Source organism: Seriola dumerili, unplaced genomic scaffold, assembly GCF_002260705.1.
Source record: "Seriola dumerili isolate Sdu_G_001 unplaced genomic scaffold, Sdu_1.0 BDQW01000044.1, whole genome shotgun sequence".
In the NCBI taxonomy this organism is placed as follows: Eukaryota; Metazoa; Chordata; class Actinopteri; order Carangiformes; family Carangidae; genus Seriola; species Seriola dumerili.
This window is the reverse complement of record NW_019174299.1, coordinates 3,121,476-3,147,821: the sequence shown is the minus strand read 5'-3', so window position 1 is coordinate 3,147,821 and position 26,346 is coordinate 3,121,476. Positions and strand designations below refer to the sequence as shown.

Sequence of the window (26,346 nt, the reverse complement as noted above, 5' to 3'; positions counted from 1 at the left end):
AACATAGTAATGTATTTGTCATTAATCTTGCTCTGCACGCGCTCCTCTGTGGAGTACAGTACAAACTGTGAGCAGTACAACTGTTTTTGCCCGTTAATCCTTCCTGCAATGTCTCCTGCTGAAAGAGTGTGGTGACACCTCAGTTGAAGGGGGGGGGGCTGATCAGAGGAGCTGCAGCCTCTCATTAGCTCAACCTTCTCAGCAGAGGAAGTGACAGAGTAGCCCTCAAAATCCAAACCTAATCCCAGTCTACACGCAAATAATCCCAGCGGAGCCCCGCCAAATAATCCACCCCGGTACCCTGACCCGGGGAGACGAGCCGTAAGCTGAGGAATGAGCTGGCGGGCCACATGTAGCAGTGCAAGAGCAAGGATTACTCGAGAGAGGGGAATCAACGCTTTGATGATTTGCTACTTTGAGTCACAGATCCTTAGGAGTATGAAATTAGGAATTATCATCAACTTTGAGAGAGGAAAAAAAAAAGAGAAACTCATGACATGTCACAGATTTGGCCTCAAGCCAACATCCCACTCCAAACGGGTTATTAACAGTGTAGCATGTGAAGCAGGATCCGTGCACGGTGTTCTAATCTTAATGAGAGAACATGCAACAGGGAGCGTCAAGGTGGAGCTAAGAGGGTTGTCTGTGCCATGACGGGACTGACCTACGACCTGGATGTGTATGTCAGCGCTATCCGACATGTTCTCGATCTGGACAGACAGCGTGTAAATTCCAGAGTGGGCTCTCTCTGACGAGCGGATGAAGAGGATGCTGTCCACTTCACTGGTGCGAGTTCCCACCGTTTTGTCCTCCAGGGGAACGCCGTCTTTGAGCCAGTTCACGATGGGGCGTGGCTTACCCTGCAGTCACAGCGACAGGAAGGAATCAAGACAAAGAAATCTGTGAATTAGTCTTGCGATTAATGTCTCAAAGAACACTGTTTTTAATTTTTTTGCGACAGAAAATTCATCATGTTTTGGCTGTGAACTGTTTTGTTGCGTCCTGTTCTGGTTAAACATGTCTCAGCCTTAGTTAGAAAACATATTCCATCATGAGTAGAGTCTGTCCACAGAGCCGTGGGTGCTCTTCTCTCCCAGGAGAGCGTCGTGAAGCCACGTCCTCTGTCTCCGAGTATGCTTTTCATCTTGCTTCTTCAAAAGCAAGCCGAGCTAAGGCTCACTTTCTCTTGTCTATTTTTATTTATAACAATGGCTTCCCTCTTTGCTACTTATGCTTCGCTTCTTTTCACCATTACAACAATTTGCAAGCTGCTGTCAAATGATGTGATGCTCCTTGTGCCCTTTGAGCTGCTGCTCTCTCTGCTACTTGCAGGGTTTACAGATCTGATTTGCATTTCAGAGGGAAAAAAACTGCCCTATCAGATTGCAGCAGAAGGGATGTCTTAAGCAGTTATTTGGTTATTTCCTCTCTCAAGAATACGCAAGTAAAGTTCATTTGGATATGTTACAGAAAACTATGGGCAACCGTAAATGAAAACAGGCTGTTTTAAACATATCTCTTGTCTGTCTTCTTGGCCCAGTTGAGTTTTTATTTCAAATAAACCACTCCAGACTTCACCTGAAACCCCTGTGCGATGACCTATTTTATGTGGATCATGGAGTGGCTTTTTAGGCTTCTGCTGCATTTTTGTCCATTTTCCAAATAAAACAAATTTAGAGTCTGATCTGGCCATTTAGCACAAGGTCAGTGGGAAATCAACCTTGTAATCTTTAAGCACCTTGTATAGCAGAAGCTTGCCAGAACTGGTTTTACTCTGTTACTCTGTCTAATCTAGTCCGTATAATCAAAAGTCTGCTTTTAGACTGACAAAAAACAAAAAACAAAATCCAGCAGGAGCTTGGCCACAGTTGGACTAACCTGGAAGGGGATGACCAAGTTCACCTTCTCGCCCACAACCGAGATGAGTTTGGTTCTCAGATTGCGAGGCAGACGGATCTTAGGATGCTCTGGGTGGTGGACACAGGACAGACGGCAAAGGAGATGAGAGGAGTGGGGTTTGTGGGTGTGTGGGGGAGTGTAGCTGTATTAAATGTACAGCATGTACAGTTTGTATATTATGTGTTTGGTTATGACTGTGTGTGTACCATAAATATAAATTATTGAGACATGAAAATACATAGTATTACTAGTGTATTCCTTCTTAGATGTAGTATATGGTTAAGAAACAATCTATGAGAAGGTTTACAGTAATTTTATTACAGATAAGTGGTAAACTTCATAATTAACTGTTTACTGTACTGGTACCAAACTAGGTTTCTGTTACAGCTTTAACAGATTTAATATGAACAATATGAAATATATCCATATATCAGTAAAATATATGTTGGATTTCTGTTAAATTTTTTTTTAAAAAGGCAGACAAGTTAAAACATGTATCTCACCCATGATCTCTCTGATAGTGATGGCCTGGGAGAGAGTGGCGGGGGGGCTGCGCCCGGCGATGTTGACAGCCACCACTCTGAATAGCATCTTCTCCCCCACTGGGAGACCCTTCACCCTGTACTGGTTCTTTGACACTGGTTCCTCATTAGCCTGCACCCACTGGTCACCTGAGGGATGAGTCGGATCAGACAAGGAACAGACCAGAAAAAACAGAATCAGTCTGGTTTTCTGGTCCCAGGGTAATGTTGAGAAGCTCATCAGGAATCAGGTGTGAATGTTGTTCACTAATTGACTGTTTGCTAAGCTCTGCTCCCCCAAGTTTCTGTTTCTACACTTGTCAAGCTTTACATCCTCACGTAGGATATTATGCTGTTTACAGTGATAATGATGGCAAATATACCACTTGAAATTCTCAGTACTTGGATCCTTGATTTCAGACGGAAGTTGACAAAAATAGACTTCCCATTTCTACCTGGCAACTGTCAGGTTTGCCGAATGAAATGATGACTGTCAATTACATATTTTATTAGCTGTAGCTGGTTAGCTCATTTAGCTGACATTAGCTTTAGGAGCTTGTTGAAAACGTTGTCTATGGCTGACCTGAAAATGAGAATCTTGTAAAAGGGGGCTTAAATATGCGCATGATATGAAATAATTGTAAAACACTGCGGCTAAGGCTAAAGCTAAAACACTGTAGATTTGCTAGGTGTCAAGTTGGGCTTTTTTTTTAACATACCCTGTGGTTAAACAAACTAATGCTTATCATTTAATTGAATGATATGATCTGGCCTTGAAAGTTAAGCTTGGTTATTATTGTTGGTAGGAAAGTTAGACAGATGTGCCAACAACTTTTGGGTTTCTGAAAAATCTCGTTGGTTGGTGTATCCTCCTTCAGCGTGACTGGCTCTCTCATGCTAGCTAGCTAAAAAGGGTTTGCACAGCTAAAAAGATAAAGAAAGTTGTGCTGGAGAAGAATGGACATCAACCAAATGGATTTTTCCCCACCTTAATTAACTAATAACCCAAAACTAATATAGATCTATAATGCATCAGTTTAATGCTTTATAGATTTAATGCCACCATTAGTTACAAATGATAAACCCTCAATAACACCTTAGTATTCAGTGGTGTCTATTTTTGCATATATTTACTTCCTTCTTTGCAGTACTCAATGATGTAACCATCGATGCCGCCTGCTCCGATTTTCTCTGGAGGACGCCACTTGAGTGCGCAGGTAGTGTCTGTCACATCATCCACTATGAGACGAGTGGGCTCGCTGGTGGGGGCTGAGAGAGACAGGAGCTAATTAATACGTTAATACCCAGTGTAAATGGGATGGGAGGTAGGTTAAGCTGCCTCAATGAGCATTGTGTGCAAAACCTCTGTTAATTAACCATTCTGCTAATGACAAATGGCAACGCACCAATGGGCATGAAGGGCTTCGAGCTTGCACTGGGCTGAGAGACGCCGATGCCGTTGACTGCAAACACTCTCATCTCATAAAGAACGCCCTCAATCATCTTCTTCGCCTCGTACGTGGTGGACTCATAAACATCAAAGTTGAGCCTGGTCCATCTGGACGAGCCAATCTTTTTCCTCTCCATCAGGTACCCTGGAGGAGGCGATATCAACATACGGTGAAATCATTAAAAGTGGCTCAGCGGTTCTTTGGAAAGGAGTTCAAAAACATTGCACTGTAATAAACACAGAGGCTTCTAAACTGCTGTTTCCCCCTGGGAGGAAGACATCAGATGTGAACATTAGATGCTGTGTGTTTCAGGGGTACCTTTAACGGGAACTCCGCCGTCAATTGCAGGAGGGTCCCATGTGATCGTGGCAGAGTCCTCGCCAACTGACGTGCATTTGACATTCTCAGGAGGGTTGGGCACATCTGGAGAGGCAGGTTACAGTCGGAAATGGAAAGAGAGGAGAGATGAAACAGAGAGACAAATGAGAGAAGGCTTGGATGTGGGTGAGTGTGAGGAAGTGGGATTTTTAGGCAGTACAGTATGTAAGGAAGCATGCAGGTGAGAGTTGCAGAGTGAAATTATCCCATTTAAACCTCCATATATGTTCGTAGCTTTTTTTTTTTTTTTTAACCAAATCAAATAATTTTGACTTTTTGTCAAATGTGTACTTAAAATGTTGTATCAGCACGCCAAATCATGTATACTTCGCCACTACTGCCAACCATATAGCAAAGCATAGTCTTTCAACGCATGCTGTAGTGTTTTAGATCTTTTAATATGTTTTAACAACATTCCAGTCATTGGTTATTATTCATGTCCTGAATGAGCTTGAAGGCCATCACATTGAATATGCTCTCTGCCTATATCAGGGCCAAGATTATGGTATATAATTACTTGTTAAATTGTACATTTACATTACTGATGCGTTATCAATTTTAAAAACAAGCCATGCTCACAATGAACATGCTCTCTGCTTTTACAGGTATCAAAGTTATGCAGTCATGATTACAGGGTAACACTCGCATTTATCTGCATTAATGCTCAACAATAACCTAGCCTACGATTATCTAGTTTTTTTGTTTTTTTTTTAATTATGTGAAAATAAACGTAAAACTACCATGAATATGAAAACATTCAATATGCAATACAGGTTACAGCATTTCTGAATACACGTCTGGCTACAATATGCAACATTCAGATGATGCAAGGTTTCAAAAAATGGAACCAACAGTGATAATTTTGGATTATTTTCACTCATTTTGCATCAATATTTTCCGACCATTACCCAGTCTCAGCTCAGAACCATCCCACTCTCAGTGAGCCAGGAAAAAGAGGATGGGAGCAACAAAAGGCAGGAAAATGAAAAGAATCCACTGACCCACGATCTTGACAAAGAGTTCAGCCTTGTCCTCTCCAGCAGGGTTAGTCACGGTGATGGAGTAGTGGCCCTCATCTTCTTTCTCCGCCCCCTCTATTACAAAGCTGCTCAGGGTCTTCCTCGTCTCCACGCGGACCCGTCCCTCGGCCTCAGACAACACCTATCACACCGGGCAGGACAGAGACAGACAGAACAAAGGGCACTGTTGAAGAGAACGGTGTCGCACAGCTGCCACAATGAAAGGTGATGCAACCTCCCCACTCTAATTCATGTGTCATTCTTCTTTTGTACTGTGACTAACGGCTGGAGTCTCTGATTGACGCACAGAGGTAGAAAGTATCTGACGTGTGTTTGAGTGTGTATGAGGTGAGTGGTGAGAATCCCTCTGTGTTCTCCCTCACTTGGTCTCCTTTCATCCAGCACACGGTGGGCGCCGGCTCTCCTGTGATCTCAACGTCAAGGCGAAGTTTGTTTCCAGCCACCACTGTGATGGTGTTCTTGCTGCCAGTGCCGCTGGTGTCCAGGTGGATTTTGGGAGGATCTTTCATTAGAGGAGAAGATGGGAGGAAAGAGGTGAGTCAGGTTAGAAAAATAACTGCTTTGATGCTTCTGTTGTTTTCAGAGTAGATCACTCTGCTGGGTAGAAAACTGAACTTTAGCATTTACATTGGGAGCAGCATCATGTTGAGGTGGGTGATGCTAAACAAGCAAGCTAGGGCGTGTGTCCACTAGGAGCCGAGGAGAGTGTTACCAGCATTTTACCAGTTGAATTATTTTTTTCGTGTCATGAGCACTTTAAATTAATTTTGGCGTTATCTCTTCAAAGACGGACACCTGCAGTATTGCGTCAGTGTTGCATTTCATGATCGGAAAGAAGTTCAAAGAGCAACTTAATAGCAGCTGGAAGTCTTGTTTTCGCTGACTCCCAGTGATTTAACGACTTACCTTGCTGCAGTGACGTCACAGTGTACCACAGGTACTGCCGGGTGTGTCAAAAAAAGTAGAAGCAAAGCACTCCGATTTACCCCAGCCAGAAACGTAGTTTTACAGCATATTGATGTTTGTGGGAAAAAATTTGCACTTTCTTTTCAGGTAGATACCTAGTGCAAACATATCCTTACTTTAAATTTTTCAAAACTAACTTTTGCTCAACCCAGTTGGCAGGTTGAGCCACTATTCACACAGGTGATTGAAAGATGGTGTCCGGAGTCACTTTTCTGTGTTAAACCAGTCCACAATCTTTCCCTAACCTTAACCAAGTGCTGCCAGTGTCTAAACAGAACCGTAAACAGTAAGATAAATGTATATGTAAATGTACATATTCTAGAGAAAACAAGACTTACCTTGTCGGGGAACATAGTCAATCTTGATCTCTGAGGAGAAAAATATATGTGGTTAGCTCATATTCAGTAAAAACATCAGATGCTTATTTGTGTTTGCATGTCGCTCTCACCCAGGAAGTTGAGTTTTGCGGAGAGAGAAAGAGCGTAGCCGTCAGGGACAAACGTATAATCTCCAGCGTCTGAAGGCTTCACGTCATCAATCGTCAGCTTGTGGATCCTGGAGACATGTTACCAGATGTAACCAAGGAGACAACACTCGTTGTGACCCGCATATATGCAAAAGACAGTTGCCCTGGCAACATACTCCATGAGGCAATATCGCAGAGTGAGAAACATACTAAATGGCTTTCACCTTGTGTGACCGCTGTCGCCTTGGCATATCTCCTGCCATAGGCAGCTCTGATGGAGGGATTACTGAGAGAAACATCAGACCCTAGGGGTGTGTGTGTGTGTGTGTGTGTGTGTGTGTGTGTGTGTGTGTGTGTTTAGAGGTTAGAGCTCTACAGAATCCAAGAAATGGGTCAAACAACTAGGAAAACCCTTTGGTAATAGTTTGCCAAGCAATGGGACAGACAGTGCTTATTGTGATAGCTATATCATTGTGTGAGTCTGTGTGCTGTGTCTGCATGTGATTGTACGTGTAGCAGCACATGAAAATTGGGACAGAGAGCTCAAAGCAACTGCTGCCTGACATTCAAACATGGAGCCACAGCAGTCTGATATAATACCTTCCAATGTGTGTCATTTTGATGCGATTGCTGGGGTGGACTTCGACGCCGTCCTTGAACCATTTCCCCGTCACTTTTTCATCAGACACTTCGCACTTGAATACAGCCTGTTCAGCAGCCTTCACTGTCAGGTCAGCTATGCTCTGCAGAACCTGCAGCTCCTTATCTGCAGCAAACACACCAACATAGATCACTACATATCGTAGCATTCAGATAAATACAGCCCGTGACTATAAGTTTTAAATGCACTGCAGTAATGCAGTAATTATTACTTGTCAAAATTCAGCATGCAAAGGGAGAAGAACTGAGCTTCACATATACTTCAGAAGTGTGAAGTACTGAAGAAATTAAAATCTAATCTAATCTAATCCACTCGTAATTCCTGATTTTTAAGGAATAGTTCAACATGTTGGATTATAAGATTTCTCACTTTCTTGGAGTTAAATGAGATGATTGATACCACCCCCCATGTCTGTACAATAAATTTGTAGCTGGAGTTAGCCAGTGGTTAGCTTAGCTTAGCGCAAAGTCTGGAAATGGGGAAACAACTATCTTGTCTGTCCAAATGTACAAAAACCTCCAAATTTTAGTCATTTACATGTAATTTCTCGTGAGTTCACTCTGAACAAAAACCAAAAAGTGTAAAAATGGCTTTTTTCTTTTTTTTTTACAATGGGGTGGGGGACCATTTGTTTATGTATTTTGGGTACTTAGCTGGTGAAAAACAATGTGCTAATTTCCCTCCAGGCTATGTTTTCTTGACTCCTGTGAATGTCAGCTACAACATGACTCACTGTGGGACACTACAATAATGAGGTGTTTCTCCATGATCTCGGCGTGCACCTTATGCAAGCAGTCTATTTAGCCATTTAGGTTGCAACACTATGTTCATATTGGCCACCTGGTGCACTCTAACTATGACTGGAGTGACTAGTCTGGAGGAAGGCCAGACGTCTTCTTGCATTCGAATCAATTTAGGAGATTCGTCTGGCTTGTATTTAACAGAGACTGCCCGATATCTGAAGGGCAAGACGGGACCCAGCCATCAGTTTTGGAGGCGTAAAAGAAAATGAGCATGACGAATAGTGTGATGAACAACTGATACAAGAGATTAATGAAGTAATATTAATTATGACATGAGTAATGACTAATTTAGTGCTTTTCATGCTTGTCAGAATGGAAAACATCAACATGCGCTGATGTGTAAATTTTCTTCAAATTCCTAATTATAGAGCCATGTATGAAATACTTGTTAGTAAACTTTATACACCAGCTGATAGTCTGTAACTTACTGCTCCTGCTGCTGTAAATTGAACTTTAGATGTACTGATTTTCTCATTTTAGCACACCCCTGATTACGTGTTGAAGCTTTTAACTATAGACAATACATTTAGGTTGTTTGATTTTAAAGGTCCCATGTTTTACACTATTCTGGTGTTTTATTTGAAGTGTTGATCCATAAGAAGATATACTTGTGGTTTTAAATACCAAAAATAATCTCAATGTAGTTTTACATCTCCTCTCTCAGGCTTCTCTCTGGAGCTCTAGTAACATCAGGTCAGTGAGCCAATCAGAAGAGAGGAGGCTCTGAGTGTCTTCTGACTGATCTAATAAAAATATAGCAGATTTCAGGTAAAAACACTCAGAGAAACCAAATCCTGCATGGTTGGATGCTAGGTTCAGGTGGGCCATGCTAGGGGCATAGCTGAGTGTGTTGACTGTTTCTTTGTGACATCACAAAGTTACAAAAGTCCTGACAGATCGTTTTAAGGCTCAGTTTCTGAATACAGGCTGTGTGCATTTTGTCCGTGGATTGAGCACTTTCACAGTATTCATATAGCACCTACAACCATTTTTTAATCATCTTACTTTCCACAAAATGGGACTTTTAATTGCTCATGTAGTTTTTTTCTTTATGAAGTAATCTTGGTTTGATGTAATTTCCCTGTTACATTTCAGGTTGGTTTTTTAATAGGCAGCTCAGTATAAAACCACAGAACTCACGCTAAGTTTTCACTTGTTTAGAAGAAATGTCACTGACTGGCAGTGACTCGAACAGAAGAAGAATTACCTTCAACCTCCAGTTCTGCCTTCGACTCTCCACCATTGGTGAAGACGTGGTACATTCCAATATCCTCCTTAGTAGCTTCATTTATGATCAAAATGTGCCTCTTCCCATCTTTTTTAAACCTGTACTTTGAACCTGCAGTTTCTCTGTTCAGCTCAACTCCATCTTTCATCCTGAGGAGAAAACACACACACACATAAACACATATGCTTTAGTGACACAAGAGAGGAAGAGCTGATTGACACATCTGCAATGTTCTACTTGGCTACAGCCTTCAGGGATCACAAGGTTTAGGCACATTTTAAAAACGGTGCAGAAGTCTAACAGTTCTTCAAATATATATACTCTGGGTACTGCAATCAAAGTAGCAAAAAAAATAGTTCAGAACATTTTTCAAAATGAAGTTTTATCCATCGCAGTACAACAGTAGTATGTTTTATATCATTTTGTTTGAATATGTGAAAACGTGTAAATAGAATCATTAATTCTTAACAATAATAACAAGGGACATTTTCCAATGAAAACAGTTTTCCAGTTCATGTAGCTTTGATTAATATTTTGTTTAAAATGGTTTTCCAACATAAAAAGTAAAAAAAAGACTGAAAAGGGATTGAAAGGAGATCTGTGCTTACTTCCTTGGCACCGGTTCAATTTAACCTCTGGTTAAATACTTATTTCTTTATTAAACTAGAATGGCACTCAGTAGGTCACCTACCTCTGTCATGGTTAAACAATCCTTCACAAGTCTGTGATCTGCACCAAATTGTACAAAGTCATAGATGCCATCGCCATTAATATGTCTGATTTTTTATATCAAGGTCCTAACATTATTTCCTGAGAAATTGATGAAAATGTCGAAAATTGCCTCCCAGTGTTTTGGAAAGTGATTTAAAAAAAAAAAAAAACACCCCTTTAACTGGATCAGCACCAAAATTCTTCCCTGACCAATGCCCCATCCCTCCAGCAAGCTTGGTGCACATCAGTTCAGTACTTTTTGTATAATCTTGCTGACAAACCAACAAACAGACACAGGTAAAAACATAACCAGAGGAAATAAAAGCAACATTTGAGGCTGACATAACAGTGTACAGTTTTTAAAGTTAATTTTTTTTGGGCTTTTTGTGCCTTTAATGGACAGGACAGTAGAGAGACAGGAAACAGGGAGGCAGAGAGAGGGGGAATGACACGCAGGAAAGGGCCGTCCGATGCGGGAGTCGAACCGGGGGCCACATTGTACAATTTTGATGAGTAATCCCCCTCATGAGCTGTGCCAACATTTCCCATGAGACTTTTTACAGTTGTTTTACAGGTCCTGCAAATATTTGTAAGATGGCTATTAACCATTAGCAAGATATGACCTTACTGATTACTAAATGACTAATGCATTTTGAGATATATTAATATGTGAACAAATTACATAACAAACCATACTATCTTACCATATGACGTTGGCTCCTTCCTCAGACACTTCCACCTCAAACTCCACCTTCTCACCCACCACAGTGTGGACATCATCCAGCAGCTTGGTGATGGTGATTGGAGGCTCTGAGGACAAACAGAACGCTTTCAGTCAAACCCCAGAACAACAGTTGTGTATTGAGTCAGTTTTATTATGTAAATCACCCACTGTACGCATCTAAACCACCAGTGTAATGACCAGGAATATGAGTGGTGAATAAAAGAAGTATGGTGCACATGGAATAAACAGACCTGGAAGGTATCAGTACTTGAGCAGAGTGAGTAATACGTTCATACAGTAAATGTTTGAGCCTGGGGCTAAATTCTGGCACATCCAAAAATCTTGATTTCCACTAATATATAGGCTTTCCAAGTCAAACACAGTTAAGTGGAAATTTGGATTAGTGAAATGAGTTGCTAGTGGGGTTGGTTGAAGTATCAGCCACAGTTATTGACTTCAAGCAAACTGTTATCAAAAACTAACCAGGTGAGATGCAGTTTTTGTTTTACATATGTAGTAATAATAATAGGTAATACATTGCAGGGAAATACAGTTAATTTAACATCAACATCAATTAGAATCAATCAGACCACCTTTAGTCAGAACAACAAAATGTTTATTTTATTGGAAAAATGGTTTGTTTATATCTGTGATATTGATTTCAACCATATTGTCCAGCCCCAGTAGCCAAAGCTTTATTATTTGGTAGTTTTTCCAAAAAAGCACTCTTTCCTCCTCTGTGTATGGGTGGTGGGTGGCATGTACGGTGGCACTTTCCTCAATTAGCAGAAAACACACGTAACATGTGCAAGTCCTCTTTTGAATTTGAATAACAGCATAACATGCTCCTTAATTCCTCATCAATGCCACCAAACACACCTGTCTCGTCGAGGTTGATGATACCTCAAGTCTCCTGAGGTGACGGGACTCACATTGTGTAACCACATGTTGTGATGCTTGATGCTCTGCTAGCCTCAGCTATTTGTCATTGTCAGCATCCAGTGCCCCTCCGGACGTCTCACTTCTCTCCAACCTCAGCTGGAGAGCCCAGAAACCCTCTGAACCACAGTCACAGCACCACAGACGATCGTACAGTCTGACTGTAGGCCTCACAAAAGTTTTGTGAAATGAGCTTGATGTCCTCAGTGTAATTCAGGGATTTTCCACATAAAGAAACTGAGAGGAATTAATTTCCCTCAGGCATACATGGAGGAGACACAACTAAAAAAGAAAGCAGTGGTTTGACCTGAGATGACCTAAATGCCTAACTCGTGAAATCTTTTCCAATATGAATGAAGTCATCATTTCAAATCTAAACATGCTTTCAAGCAACAACTACTTTATAATTGTGTGTTTTTTTTTTAAATCATATATTTGGGGAAATTTGCTTATTTGCTTTCTTGCTGAGCAGCAGCAGAGAAGATCAATACCACTCTCATATCTGTACATTCAATATGAAGCTACAGCCAGCAACTTATCAAAGCTTAGCTCAGCACAAAGATTAAAAACAGGGGCAACCTGCTGCTTAGCTTAGTAGCTGAGCTAACTGGCTATTGGCCCTATACAGTATTTACTGTTTACATGATTGTGGTATCAAGCTCTTGGAAAGAAAGTAAAGAAGTGTATTTCCCAAGGTGACAAACTTAATTTCAAAGGTATTATTATTAATAGAGGCTAACTAACTTATATTTTAGGAAAAGTGAAGCAAAGTAGGAACAAAATTAAGAAACTAGATAATGCAGGAACATAACATCAAATTAATCTAAATCTGACAGTTGCAACTCACTTCACAAAGCTTTGTGAGTGTTTGACGACGTGGCGGAAACACAACAATGGCCCAACAATCACTTCATACCGCAACAGAGCAAAAGCCTGAGCTTTTGCCTAAGTACTTTATATCTAAGTAGTGTGACTGCTAGTTTTGACTGGCTGTCATTTGCTGAACTCCCCACTGCCCTCACTATGTCAAGATGAATCGGCAATAAAAGGCACTGATGTGGATGTTTGCAAACAGCAACACGAATGATATTTTTATGAAACACTCGCCCACACACGCACGGACACAGACGGTAGCTGCACGGGAGCGGTGTCTGTGGTGAAGAGCTTACCCTTTTGCCTGGCCTCTGATAATGTAAAAGCGGGATGTGCAGCAATGAGCACACAGTGTAAAGCATGGGATTAATATAGTAGCAGCAGACCCAATTACATCTATTAAAACCTCTCATACGCATTCACAAAAAAACGACACAGAGGAGGCCATCGAGATACAAGCACCAGAGTTAGATGAATACATCAATGACAACATGATGTGTTCTAAGAAGTTAGTTGGATTAAATAGTGTGGACCCTGCCCAGGCTTATATGTCATATAGCCTATAATATAATATAACATATAATATAATGTATCTATTAAAAATCTACCCCAAAATAATAATATAAATAAATAAATAATATAAAACTGAAATACAACAAATTTGATCACAAACTATTAATATTTCGCTTGAATCGTATCAAAATTGGCCTTCAAAAACACACATTTCAGTCAAGCTCTAATAAATATGACAACACATTAACACATACAGCACAAAGACAATGATACGTGTCAATAAACAAAACAAAAATTTCACACACCACGTACCCATTAAAAATGAGTGAGCAGCCTACAGAGCGCAGCATGCTACCATGAGGCATAAAAGCATTGAAATAAAACACATGACAAACACAGACACAAGAGGCGAGCAGAGCTGTCAAGCCTCTCAACACTCAAATGACAACATATTCTGAACCAAGCAGAAAAAACCCCTCTCCCGCCTGAAAGAAGGATTCCTCCAAAGACAGTGACTCATATACCTTTGACAAAAACCTCCGTGAAGCTCTTCTCCTCCCCAACCACGCACTCGTAAGCTGCGTCATCCGAAAGGTTGCACCTGTTGATAGTGAGTGTCCGCTTGTTGCCCACGCTCTCAAACACATACCTGGACGCACAGGGGATGATGGGGGAAGATTACACAAGGAGGATGAAGACCAAACCAGGAGAGAGAGAGACAAAGGAAGAGAGAGAAAGAAAAACTGCTTTCAGCAAATCCGAGACACAGTCAGACTGAAACGGCCGAGGACAATGGAGTGATTCACAATTGTAAACAAAGAGAGACAAAGAATCCACGCATTCATGTACAGACCTTCAGTGCTGTACATGCACACACACACACACACACACACACACCATCACATGCTCCCACTAACATACATTTAGGTTGTTGTACAAACATGGTGACAAACATCAAAGGACTATAGTAGTGCCTCAGTCTCATCACACGTAATAGAAGGTAGTCATGGGAAAGATTCCCATGGTTACGAGCTGCAAGCGTTTACATCATCAGACAACTCAAGGTGGCAACCGCCATAATCTGAATGAATCGTTACCTACTGTAGGGCTGAGCTGCAGCTGAGGCAGAGTTATGAGTTTATGATCAAAATAGTGTTAAATTAGGATTTGGTTTCAGTTAATGAATGATGTTCGCTGCTGTGGGGCACCCATGTTTGTCTGCTATTCAGACACATGTAGGTCTTTATGAAACAGACATCCACTAATTAGAGCCTGAGCACCAAAGGGTGCGAGGACCCTATTGTAACTGTAGTGTTTATTATTATTTAGCATTCTTTTTGGACTTTTTTTCAATGTTGGATTGAAAAAAAAAAACTTGTCAAAACCTGGCACCTACATTACCCACAATGCAACTCAACTGCCAATAGCTGGGACAGAGATGCAGGTGTGTTATACTAGAAGCAGGTAATGAAGCCTTGTGCTGCTAAGCCCGTAGCAGAGATGTCTGGTAAGCTTATTTAATAGGTGGGCTTCCATCCGCCTGTTTTTACAAAGTTGGATATCAATCAATAAAAATAAAATGCGTGCAAGTGCGATGGAAAGACTTACAGCAAATTAATCATGAGTGACATGAAGCATGTGACGTAAACATCCACTGAAGAGACAAAAAAAAATAGCGGCAGACGAAAACAGACGTGTGAGGAGCAATGAGGCGATTGTGATGTTCCTCAAATTAATACGTGAAACAAACAGAACTGCCACATTTATGTAATGTTTTCGTACATGTTTTTTTTTTCACCGTTTTAGTTTTGACTGGTGCTCTTTTAATCAGATCATCTCGTTGCACCCTCTTCCTCTGTAGCGCTTTATTGGCACCCAGCTGGAAATATAGTGCCACCAACTGTTTACCTCAACAAACCGCCTCATATTCATGTAACAGCAGTGGATGAAAACGTTAAAATTTACCCCGCATTTGGATGGAGACCCACTTATTTCTGACTCCACACCCCTAGATTTTTTCATTTTGAAACTTGTAGCCTTCAGCCCCAACCAGTCTATCCAACTTCACACACAGCTCCTTCTAGACAAAAGACGTTACACAACTTTTTTCACACATACAGTAGTGCTTTCCAAGAGCTGTAAACAGACTTTGATGTGTAAAATCAGTCGAGCCCCTTAAGTAATAATCCACAATAATTAAATACATATGTTATTCCACTATATTAGTTGGTCTAGGTATCAAACCACTCCCAGCTCAATTCCCTGTTCATTTAGTTAGCTCATTAGTTTTCATTTCTGTCATACCAAACATTCGTTCCTTATCACATGGGACTATAAACATCTTCCAGTGACAATAACTTACTCTAAATCAAAAGAGAATATTATATATATTATATATATATTATATATACTTTCAGATACGTATTTGTACACTGAATAGCAGAAGAAAAAATGAAATACTATGAGCCTAAAGTTGTCCTGATGCAGGGTTCTTTTTCCTCGTCTCCCAGGTTTTCTCTCAGGAACAAGCTAACTTAAATGATCTGTATGTGAACAGACAACTGAGTCTTAAAAAATCAATTTCTGTTTTTATCTTACTAAGTATTGCCTGGTTCCCAGTACAAATGACAATGGAAAACAAAATGAAACAAATTTTCTATGTACACAGTACACAAATCCACTTCCATTCTTTCAGCCTGACATATGACAAGTTTCACCGCTAAGTGGTAAAATACTTGGGCTTAACTGACCGTAGTAAAATCTTTGCTTCAAATGTAATCATAATTTTCTGTACCATATTCATAGTTTATTATCCTAAATGTACACAAAGCCAGATGTGGTTTGTTTGAAATGAAACAAAGAAGACTGGGATTGTACCAGGCTGTCTCTTTAGGAAAGGAAATCCTAATTCCACTGGCTCTAAGTCTGTAACCTAAAACATTTGATTTGTGAGAGCTCTATGTGCACAGTGCACAGCCTGGAAGAATCTCCTGAGAGGCTCTGTTCAGGGCAAATAGCCCCTTTTCATTGTAACTGTCTTAATCAAAAGAGGAAGAGGGCTGCCATCCTTTCATTGAACAGCATGAAGCTACTCAAAATGGCAGATGGTGGAGTTCAGAGTCCGACGTAACTGATGGCCTGATGGCCTGATAGCCCGGGGGCCAGGAGAAGTTTTTGCAGCACAAGTTGAATGACCAGTCACTGGCCCGGATGGATCAGTGATTGTTGTGGCCAGTCTCGGTGGGGTTTACAGTCAATGTCGTGGCGTATTGATGCAGACTGTCCTGAACAGCCACTGTACTCAACTGTAGTCCAACCAACTGCCAGTTGCTCTTGATGATAATTGCCTTGAACAGTCGCAAGGTAAGATTAGCTTACTAACACCTTCCTTAGTAACCAATGCAATCTAATGCCAAGCACGGTTAACTATTAGCCTGTGAGCCAGCATTAACATCATTGCTTGTAAAATAACGTGTTACCGATGCTATGGAGAGCTGAATTGAAATGAAAACATAAGTCCTGGGTTCCACCAACATTTGTAACTATGATAAAAGCCCAGCGTTGGAACAGAGCTTTTCTCAACACTACGTCATGTGACTTGCTTCATATGTTTAGATAAGAACGGTAGTTTTTGGAAAACAATATGTAATATTATATATTTGTTTATTCAGTATGGTAGGGAGCATGCTTGATGTTGCTTGATAGACAGAAGTCACAGCCAAAGCCCCTCATCATGGAGGGGACTTGATTCCAGCTCCAACAAAGCACACCAGTACACCTTAATACTATTCCTTAACATCACCAGTACACTCGCACATTTCACACATACACAGATACTCTACAGCGCACCCCCAAAATAGAAGTAATTGGCTCACTTGGCTGATGGTTTGATTTCCTGTCCGTTTTTGAGCCACTTGACTTGAGCGTTGGCGTCAGTCAGTTCCACGCTGAGCTGGATCCTCTTGCCCTTGTCCACTGAGTAGGCTGAATCCAGCTTCCTCAGGAAAGCTGACAATAAAGCATCCTGTTAGTATAGTTCAACCACTGCTTTAATAGCCAAATAATCCATAAGTGCCAACCAGCAGCAAGCATATGCTAGCACACATTCCACCTGCCGTCCCAGCTATATGACTTGTCCCCCCGAGGCCTTTAAACACTGCTGGTATTTACAGCCTTACAGCATTACAAAGCTCGTTTCCTGCCTGCCGCCTCACTCCCAGTCCACTCGCTGCTTTTGCCTCGTAACCCCTCTCTTATCTCGCCCCTCACCGTCACTCTTCTTGGGCTCCACCTTCTTCATCTTCTTCAGCCTCTTCAGCATGCCCCTCAGGTCTGTGATGCCATACTGAAAGGCAATCTTCTCGTAGTCGCAGGGCTTGGCCGCCTTTAAGATTTCCCATACATCCACTTCCTCTTTGGGCCCCTCTTGTTTCTTCTCCCTGATTATGTGCAAGAGTGACGGATTCAACCAAAGTTACGACAGTTGAAGATGGGAGATGCATCTCTCTTACCTTTTCTTGAGCAGCGCACTGAAGTCTAGATCACCAGCATCCTCACCTGCATCGCCGCTGGAGTTAAAATAAAAGAGATTTGGGGGATTATCATGGTATGTTTATAAACCTGTGCTATTTACAACACTGGTGAATTGGATAGCGAGAAAACAGCATTAGTAATTTTCACTAACAAATACACTTTTTCTTCCATATTACACAGACCCATAAATAGGCACAGAAATTACAAGACATAATTACAATCCTAACAAAGACAACATGAGCAAATACAACAGCACAGAGTGGACTTCTAATGAATTAGTGCCTCAAGTTAAAGCTTACCCTTTTTTCATCCTGCGCTCAGATAGATGCAAAAATAGGATGTGTGAGAACATAAAGCACAGCATTTGACGAGGATTACGAGTTACCATCATGTCCTAAATTCAAGTGACAGAAATCACAATAGACAAGCAACATGTAATTGCAACAGACATAGCAGAAATAAGCCATAAGCAACATTGCATAGTGTTCAAACAGAAACATTACACATATCACAGAAAATGAAAGTAAAAAGCAATTAAGTACAAGATATACAATGGAAATTTAAAACAAGCTTTTCCTCATGAAGAGAGTTAAATAAGAAAATACCATTTGATTATGGTAATCATGTATAACTAAAGGTGATCTTATATGTGTATCAGTGAATGGAAGTACACATTCGAGATTCAAGAAAAAAGAGAGTGATATGTTGAGAAAAAATATGGTTGTGTTTCACTCCATAAACCCTTTATTACTCCTCACGTGCACATTTGCAAGTGATGGGAAAAAGTCACGTGGCCTTGAGTCATCAGTCACCCTCTTGTACTCAACAAGGTGACAAGTACTATATGTGGCACACGCCAATAAATGTCTACAGGCTCGAGTGCTTGTTGGTTTCCCACTGTGAATGCTTTTGGCAGCTCCTTTACAGTATGGAGTGTATTTTCCTGGCATGGTTGAGCCTCATTGAACCTCAGCGGAAAGCAAGATAAACGCCAATAAATTCAAAGCCATTCTGGGTGATCATGTTTGTCCTATGGATGAATGGTTCATCCGAGGATGACATCCATCCATGTTATCCTTGCCACCCTGAAGGGAGTAAATTCTCCCGGGGTGATAATGCCCTTGTTCACAAGGCACACGTGATCATAAAATGGTTGGGTGAACATGAAAACAGTGTTAGTCATGTACTGCGGCCATAACAATTGCTAGAGCTCAACCTACTTCTGCACTTTTGAAAGAACGCCATCAGACACCACGTTATCAAACGAGGATGTTCCATGAAGATGGAGGAAGTGTCGCAGGATTTGTTGTTTTCTTTGAAAAGCATTTTTTTTTTTAAATGTTTTTCACACTGATGTGAAAAACTGCTTTATGAACACTGTTGTGGTCTAGCAAGTTGGAGAAAAATGAGGACCAGGGGATGAATGTAATGAGCACAAAATGCTGATCTAACATTAGACTATATTATCACGTTTCATGTGAAAAATGCGCCTTTTTCATGCTGCTGCAGCTGCAACTGTATTTGCATGAAGGTACAGTTGATGCTGAAGCATAAACTGAAATGAAAACCTAGCCTTCTACCAAGTTTCCAAGTGTCAGTGAAGCAAACTTGAAAAGTACAGAACTGAGGCTGAAATTTCTCTACTGCAAGAATTGGAAAAATCCAGGTTACCAGGTTCACCTTGCCAAGACACTATTTAGTCCTTTTTTAGTCTCCATGTTGCAGCAACGAATGTTTTAAATTCTTGTTTACGGTCAATTTCAGTTTCAGTTGTCTACACATTGGCCCCACATGATTATCACTTGGTGTTTCCTTTATTTTGGCATTCATCTGTGTAACACTGTCATGACATACAGTCTAAATGTATGTTTCCTAACATGCTTGTACACATTTCCTTGTCACAAATAAATATACGCTTGCATAACACGAATGCAAGCTGGAAACACATCCCCACACCGTGTGAGAAACTGAAATGTACTCCACAGAATCTTTTCTGTTTCCCTTTGAAGCCTTTTCAGCCGGCCAACCAGTCAGCGAAACGTCAACATGAAGAAGAAAAAAATAGCCTAATATGCCCTGGGCATAAGATGGGGAGCTTGAGCTATTTCAGACATGAAACATACATTAAAGTCTGGAATTTAAAAAAAAATAAACTCCAGAGAAAATGAGTGAATAGGAGTGAGTATATAAAGCAGCGGTTCCCAACCTTTTTTGTCTGATGTACTCAGATGAACTATTTCAACTGCTGATCCATACTCATTCAATTTAGGTAACTATTTCAACCATTTATCTGTTACACTAGCCAGCTGTTTCATCTTAGCTAACTATTTCAACTATTCATCTGCTACTTATATCTAACTATAACAACAATTTATCTGTTATTTTTGGCTAACTTTTTCAACCATTACCTATACTTTTAGCTCTGTCTCTTTAAACCATCTATCCATCACTTTTAGCCAACCATTGTCCATTGCTTTTAGCTGTACAAGTTTCAACCATTTATCCTTTTTTTAGCTAACCATTTCAAATGTTTATCTGTTACTTTTAGCTAACTACTTACAGTTTATCCAGTACCTCTACATTTCAACCATTTATCTATTACTTTTAGCTTTCCATCATATATACTTTTTTTTTTTTTAATCTATTTGTGTCACTAGCTATCTACTATCCACTTTTTATGTCTTTGAGCTATTTATTCATTACTATTAGCTAATGTAATATGTGAATATATCTTTTTAATTAAATCATACTTTGTCACATTAGTAGAGCACTTTCCACATACCCCCTGGCAACTGCGGAAGTACCCCTGGGGTACAAGTACCCCTGGTTGGGAATCACTATCCTAAAGAATGGTGACACACCACATGTATTTAGTTGTGCTGCTGTAATACATGTAAAGAGAAACACACAGATGAGTATCAAATTGGAAATGACATCCTCTATACTTACCTTCTGGAGGCTGAGCTGCATGATCTCCACATAACAAGATGTTAAACACACTCATCCATTCTCTCCAGCAACATATAGGAATTTTAACCAACTTTTCACTTTTCATTTATCACACCTACCGTTCCCCCTCACCCTCTCTCTCCCTCATATCAGCATTCTGCAAATAAGCACACTGACATCCTGTCTAAAGCTCAATAAGATGCTGTCTTTCTGCACATTGTGTTTCTCATCTTACCTGTGCCTTTCTGCTCGAGCTCTAATGAGGAAAGGAAATTATATTTTTAAACACGTATTACAAATATGGAGACTCAAGGTGTCAGTGCGAAGGTGTCGGCTGATTTACGATCACACAGCACACATACAGTACACAGGATGAGAATAGCTGAAATAAAGAAAAAATCATTAAAAAAAAAAAGCTACACAGTCGCAGGGTGCATACATAGATACACTTCACGCAGGAAGAAATGGAGACAGAAATAGACAGTGTGGGAAAAACATATAAAAAAAAAAAGAAAACGTCCCTTCAGAGACTGTCACCGAGACGTGATGAAATACATAAGATGCTAAACCATGAGGGACTCCAGGTGAAGCAAAACAGCAAGGCAGCAGACGCACTGAGATGTGACAGAAAGAGAAAGATGGCAGACAGACTGACTCAGACAAAGTCCGCTACAACTGAGGGATAGACAGACACACGGGCAGAGAACCTCTTTGAGACTGACAGACACCCAGAGGCAGTGATCTACAGAGGAGCATATGGGAGATAGTGTGATGGGTGACATGTTGACTAGACCCTCGCCAACGCTGACACTCACGATCGCTTAAACGCCTCCAAGATGTTGTCCTGCTGCTCCTCTTGTACAGCTGGAACCACACAGAAGGAGGAAAGACAGGTGAGAGCTCAACTAGGTTAATTCATTACACAGTGAGCTTGAGCAGCAAAGGAATAATGGACTGATGACCTCGCTGGGCCACTAAATGATAGGACCTAATGTGTATCGCACTCACTGAGTTATTGGCTGACAAAGCCAGTTACATAGTAATGGTGGATATGCTGAATGGAAGATGACAATAATGTGATTAAGTGTCTGTCTCAGGACCCACCCTGCACGGAGACTTCGAATGTGCAGCTGTCGCACTTGTCTTTGGAGGTGACCTCGCAGCGGTAGCCACCTGCGTCTCCGTCCACTACTTTGATGATGCTCATCTCGTAAGTGTAGATCTGACAGAAAGGGAGGGTTTGATAGGCTAGCAACACACACAATTAAATGAACAACCGTGTGCGCGCACACACACATACACACACACACACACACACGTACATGCAGCGATATGCAGTACGTGCTCACAAACACACTCAGAGTATATCGTTTTGCTGATGAAGCCATAGGGCCGATATTGGCCATTATTAGAAAATGGCTCAGTCAAATGGATGGTCAGTGCGGTTTGTTTGATTACATATTTATCATCCTCCAGTTTTTATTAACCATTCAGCACAGAATTCAATGCAACGCAGCTCAGGAAAATGTAAAATATTAGTGTTTATGTCATTTTGTTAAATACAAGTTGTGCATCCATCTTAACTTGCACAACAAAGGTATCGAGGGGAGGAGGAAATGTGAAATCCACTGAATCAGGAAGTTGTGATATAAAATACTGTGAGTGCAGTGAAGCTCCTGCAGTCTCACAAATGTATTTAAAAGTAGAGAGTCAGTGTTGTACTCCCTCATGCATGCACACACACACACACACACACACACACACACACACACACACACAGACACAAAACAAAATGGCTGGAAACAGAGTATCTTTTGGTTTGGTTTGAGAATCTATGGCTCTGAAAAGTGCCATCAAAAAATCAATTATTTTGTTTGTGAGACTCATTTGTTGTACAGTTCATACTATATTAGTTGTCTCAGAAAGTCCTTTTTTCTTTTATTGATTCCCATTTTCTTTTTTCATTTTGATTAAATTCTACACAGGCATATATAAATGTGTTCATTATGAGCAGTATTCGAATTCCCTACAGGTTATAATGAAGAACTCTAATGTGCCATGGAGTAAATGTGGTTTCAGAGGCTTTTTCTTACGCTCACAACAATAACACGGACATTTTTGCAATTTGGTCAAGTGTAAATATGTTGAAAGATAAAGAGTCTACAGCCATGCTTGCAGCTCTATGAGTCTGTATGGTTCATGATGCTAACATTATGCACACACGTATCCAGTCTTAAACCAAAGTATTGGTCAAGTTAATATTTTGACCTGATGGTGGCGTTAGGCGAAAAGTCAGGTAATCATCAGTCTTTAGCATTTATCCGCATGAGACCTTCAGTATCTGATGCAAATTTCACAGCAATGGGTCCAATAGCTGTCAAACCATTTGACTGAATGGGTGCAAAATTTGACCTGCTGGTGGCGCCAAATAAACGGTGAGCAGATCACCAAAGTCAGTAGGAAACATCCTCTGGGTCCAAAAGTGTTTCAGTCTGGACCAAAGTGGTGAACCAGTTGATCTGCTGACGGACTAACACAGCCATTCATAGAACCGCACGGCTAGCATGGCAAAGCATCTGTGTGTGTGTGTGTGTGTGTGTGTGTGTGTGTGTAGCAAAGAATGCACAAAGGTTATACTGACACATACAGTGTGAACATACACACCTTGGTGTTCCTGTCATAGGACTCTTTGAACTGCAGGTGCTTCCCAGCTTTGCTAACCAGGTCAAGCCACTTCCCCTTCAGCCATTTCATGGTCGGCTTCCTTGTTAAGTTTGAGGAGTCCACTTTAGCCACAAACATGACGTCCTTACCTGTGAGGAACAGGGACGAAAGTCAGTGATTATAAAAAGAGATTAACAGTCTGTATTCCACTCCTTTCATTATAGTTCAGGATTTTTTTTTTTTTTTTTTTTTTACGGCAGATGATTTTTTCCAGACCTTTTGTTGCTGTGACACTCTCCGGCTTCACCACAAACAGGCCAGTCAGCTCGGACATCTGAGGATCCTCTCCTGGTACATGCTCTGTGATGTGTGTTATATGAAGGGATCACAGAGGACAAATTAAAACGAAGAAAACATGATCCGGGCACCACCCAGATAAAGACGCGACAAACAGATGGTAGACAACAACAGGAGACAAGGACAAGGTGACCAAGCAAACCACCAAATCAGCAGTCTTTTTAATCCTGGTGCTTTTACAGTGAAGTACGTATTTATTGATCATTCAGGAAACTTCATAAGTGTAATTTGATGATCGGGAGTCTCAAATCTGTAAATTCCAACCTCTGAGCACAGGGATCTATTCATATTGTACGGTTATTTAGCACTGAAACTGAGCAACAGTCTTTCTATGAGGCAGAACCAGTCAGCGCGTTTGCGTAATGCCTTTGCTGTTTCACTGCATAAACCATATGGGACCGTGTTTTGACAAATGACAGGCGACCAAGGAGCCCCCCGGTGCAGACTGGCCCCAGGGAATAAAGAAACTCCTCAGATCACCTCTGAAGACATCACATTAGGTTTGACTCTGCAATCTTCTGCCACCCTGACAGAACATAAGCCGAAGCTGTACGCTCTTATCTCTGCGATAAAAAATGAGCTGCTCTTTTATCCGCTCGCTTGTTTCTTTTGCAAGTAAATTGATGTAACCTCTGTAAGGTGTTTGCTTGTCAGTTGATACGCTTTACAGAGACGCTAACGTAATCATTTTTCTTACCATCAGGAGGCAACTCTGCATCAGAGGGGGGAAAAAAGAAAGAGAGAGCGGAGAACACGTCAGTCTGTACAGTATCTGTGCTGTGCTGTTCAACACAAGCGTTAATTGGCCCAATGATAATCTTGACTTCAGGTGAGGAACACTCACACATTGAATCAACGTGCTCACACATTCCAACAAACACATCTTTCTTTCTCTGTAATTACCAAGTCCTGTTCTGTTTTACTTTTACAAAACAAAAAAAAACACACAACTGTTAATTGGTTATGTTTTCAACAATCAAGTTCAAAAGTCTCTTTATTTCTGCTGAAGTCAGGAGGCTGTTAACTGTTCATAATGTACTTTTCAGTTGTTTCTTTCACAGTCTGAGTCAGATGTACAGTAAGTTTCACAGGAAAGGGTTTATGGACAAGCAATGGGTAAAAATAAAGCAACCAATCAAGTAGAGTGAGTATTGCCCCGGGTGGGCATCCATTGGACAAGAGCAGTTGCTGAGAGAATGGATCCAGGGTCACGTGTCAAATAAGGTCATGCGCCTCCATAAATTCAGAGAGCCACACCGTCGGCACCTCTTCCTCCCTCCCTCTCTCTCTCTCTCTCTCTCTCTCTCTCTCTCTCTCTCTGCTTTTATGGGCTCAGTTAATTTGATCTTTTAATCAAAAGTGCCCCTGAGGACAGATCCAAGTTCAGATGTTCAGGATGATTTAAAAGGTCTCAGTTAGAATGCTAAGTGGGTAAAGTTGATCCTGGAATGGCACCCAGGGGACACTTTTGAATGTTTACACTCTTATTTATTTATGTCACACTGGACACTTGCTGTGTTTGGGATGAGGGTTGCTAAGTGAGATTAACTCCAGACACTGTCCTTGGCTCTGAGAATACTTGGGTTTTGGACAAATGCCCACTGGGACTAATTGACTGAAGCCCTGTTCTCTTTTGGATGATTTGTAACAACCCACATTCGAAAAGATGGTGAAATTTGGTCTTTTATTTCTGGGTCCATTATTTCCTAATCCTTCCTACAAACCCTCTTGGAAATAATAAGTAATTTGGTCTTGGTTGTGGAAATTTGGCCCTCCCAAGAAGAACAACAATATCAGTCATTTCAGAAAATGCCCAAAACATATGTTAACATTCAAGTGACAGAAACTTCGAACGGCCGTAGGAATTATGGCTCTTGCCCGTCAGGCAAAAAAGTGGCAGTCAGGCAAAATTATTTTAGAACCACAAGTCCATGTAGGGATAAGGTAAGCGTCAGCTGAATCTTTAATGGACACAATGGAAGATGTTGAACCACAACAAAGTAACCCTAGGGAAAAGTTATGTTTAGTTAAGTAAAGCTACTTAACACTCAATTGAGTTTAGTGCAAAAAAAAACTATTTATGGGAAAATGCAAGGAACAGGAACAGCTTTGGTTTTGTATATAATAATGAAGTATGTAGTATGGCCGTGGGGATTCTTCCTCAGGCTGAGATTCAGGAGGTTTATCCATGATGTCTCTGTGTGAGCACTGAGCAACACCTGCCCATGGCACATGTACTACACAAAGGTCAAGTGTGTGGTGGTGACTGCCTGACAAATGCATTGCCTCGGTATGCCTTCACAGCAGTCAGGGCTGCTCAAAGGGAGTTCAGTTACAGTAGACAAGCGGTGGTAAAATAAAAATAAAAAAATCATTCCTTTCCTTTTATGGCCCAAAATCATTTTGTAGTGTCAGTAGCTAACTACACAAAAATAGCAAAAAAGTAATTTAACTACTTGAATCACTATGCACATATGAATGTAGTTGAACCACCAGCAAGCCACTGAAAAATGTATTTAAACTACGAGTTTAATTCACTACTCCCCAACACACCAGGTCCTCTACCCTGGATGAAATAGTCATTAAAATCCAAACCACCATGTTTCCCTAGTGCCGAATTACGTAGCTATTTCTGGTAGCCTTCCAAGGAAATTATTAGGAAATGATCAG

General features: G+C 40.9%; 1 protein-coding gene across 1 annotated transcript in view; it reads right to left on the bottom strand.

The window, feature by feature from the left end:
* The window catches only part of mybpc2 (myosin binding protein C, fast type), a 29,813-nt gene extending 5,289 nt beyond the window's left edge, over positions 1-24,524 (bottom strand). Inside the window, exons 1-22 of the mRNA XM_022739703.1 lie at positions 24,374-24,524; positions 23,596-23,679; positions 23,320-23,468; positions 21,760-21,877; positions 21,471-21,519; positions 17,685-17,741; positions 17,443-17,612; positions 17,049-17,181; positions 13,698-13,822; positions 10,829-10,934; positions 9,393-9,562; positions 7,322-7,487; positions 6,704-6,810; positions 6,594-6,623; positions 5,652-5,791; positions 5,251-5,410; positions 4,190-4,294; positions 3,827-4,015; positions 3,555-3,689; positions 2,403-2,570; positions 1,879-1,967; positions 665-860 (exon numbers count right to left, since the gene is read on the bottom strand). Coding sequence (XP_022595424.1) covers positions 665-860; positions 1,879-1,967; positions 2,403-2,570; positions 3,555-3,689; positions 3,827-4,015; positions 4,190-4,294; positions 5,251-5,410; positions 5,652-5,791; positions 6,594-6,623; positions 6,704-6,810; positions 7,322-7,487; positions 9,393-9,562; positions 10,829-10,934; positions 13,698-13,822; positions 17,049-17,181; positions 17,443-17,612; positions 17,685-17,741; positions 21,471-21,519; positions 21,760-21,877; positions 23,320-23,468; positions 23,596-23,679; positions 24,374-24,524 — 2,797 coding nt within the window. The remainder of the gene's footprint in view (positions 1-664; positions 861-1,878; positions 1,968-2,402; positions 2,571-3,554; positions 3,690-3,826; positions 4,016-4,189; positions 4,295-5,250; positions 5,411-5,651; positions 5,792-6,593; positions 6,624-6,703; positions 6,811-7,321; positions 7,488-9,392; positions 9,563-10,828; positions 10,935-13,697; positions 13,823-17,048; positions 17,182-17,442; positions 17,613-17,684; positions 17,742-21,470; positions 21,520-21,759; positions 21,878-23,319; positions 23,469-23,595; positions 23,680-24,373) is intronic.
* Between the last annotated feature and the right edge of the window lie 1,822 nt (positions 24,525-26,346).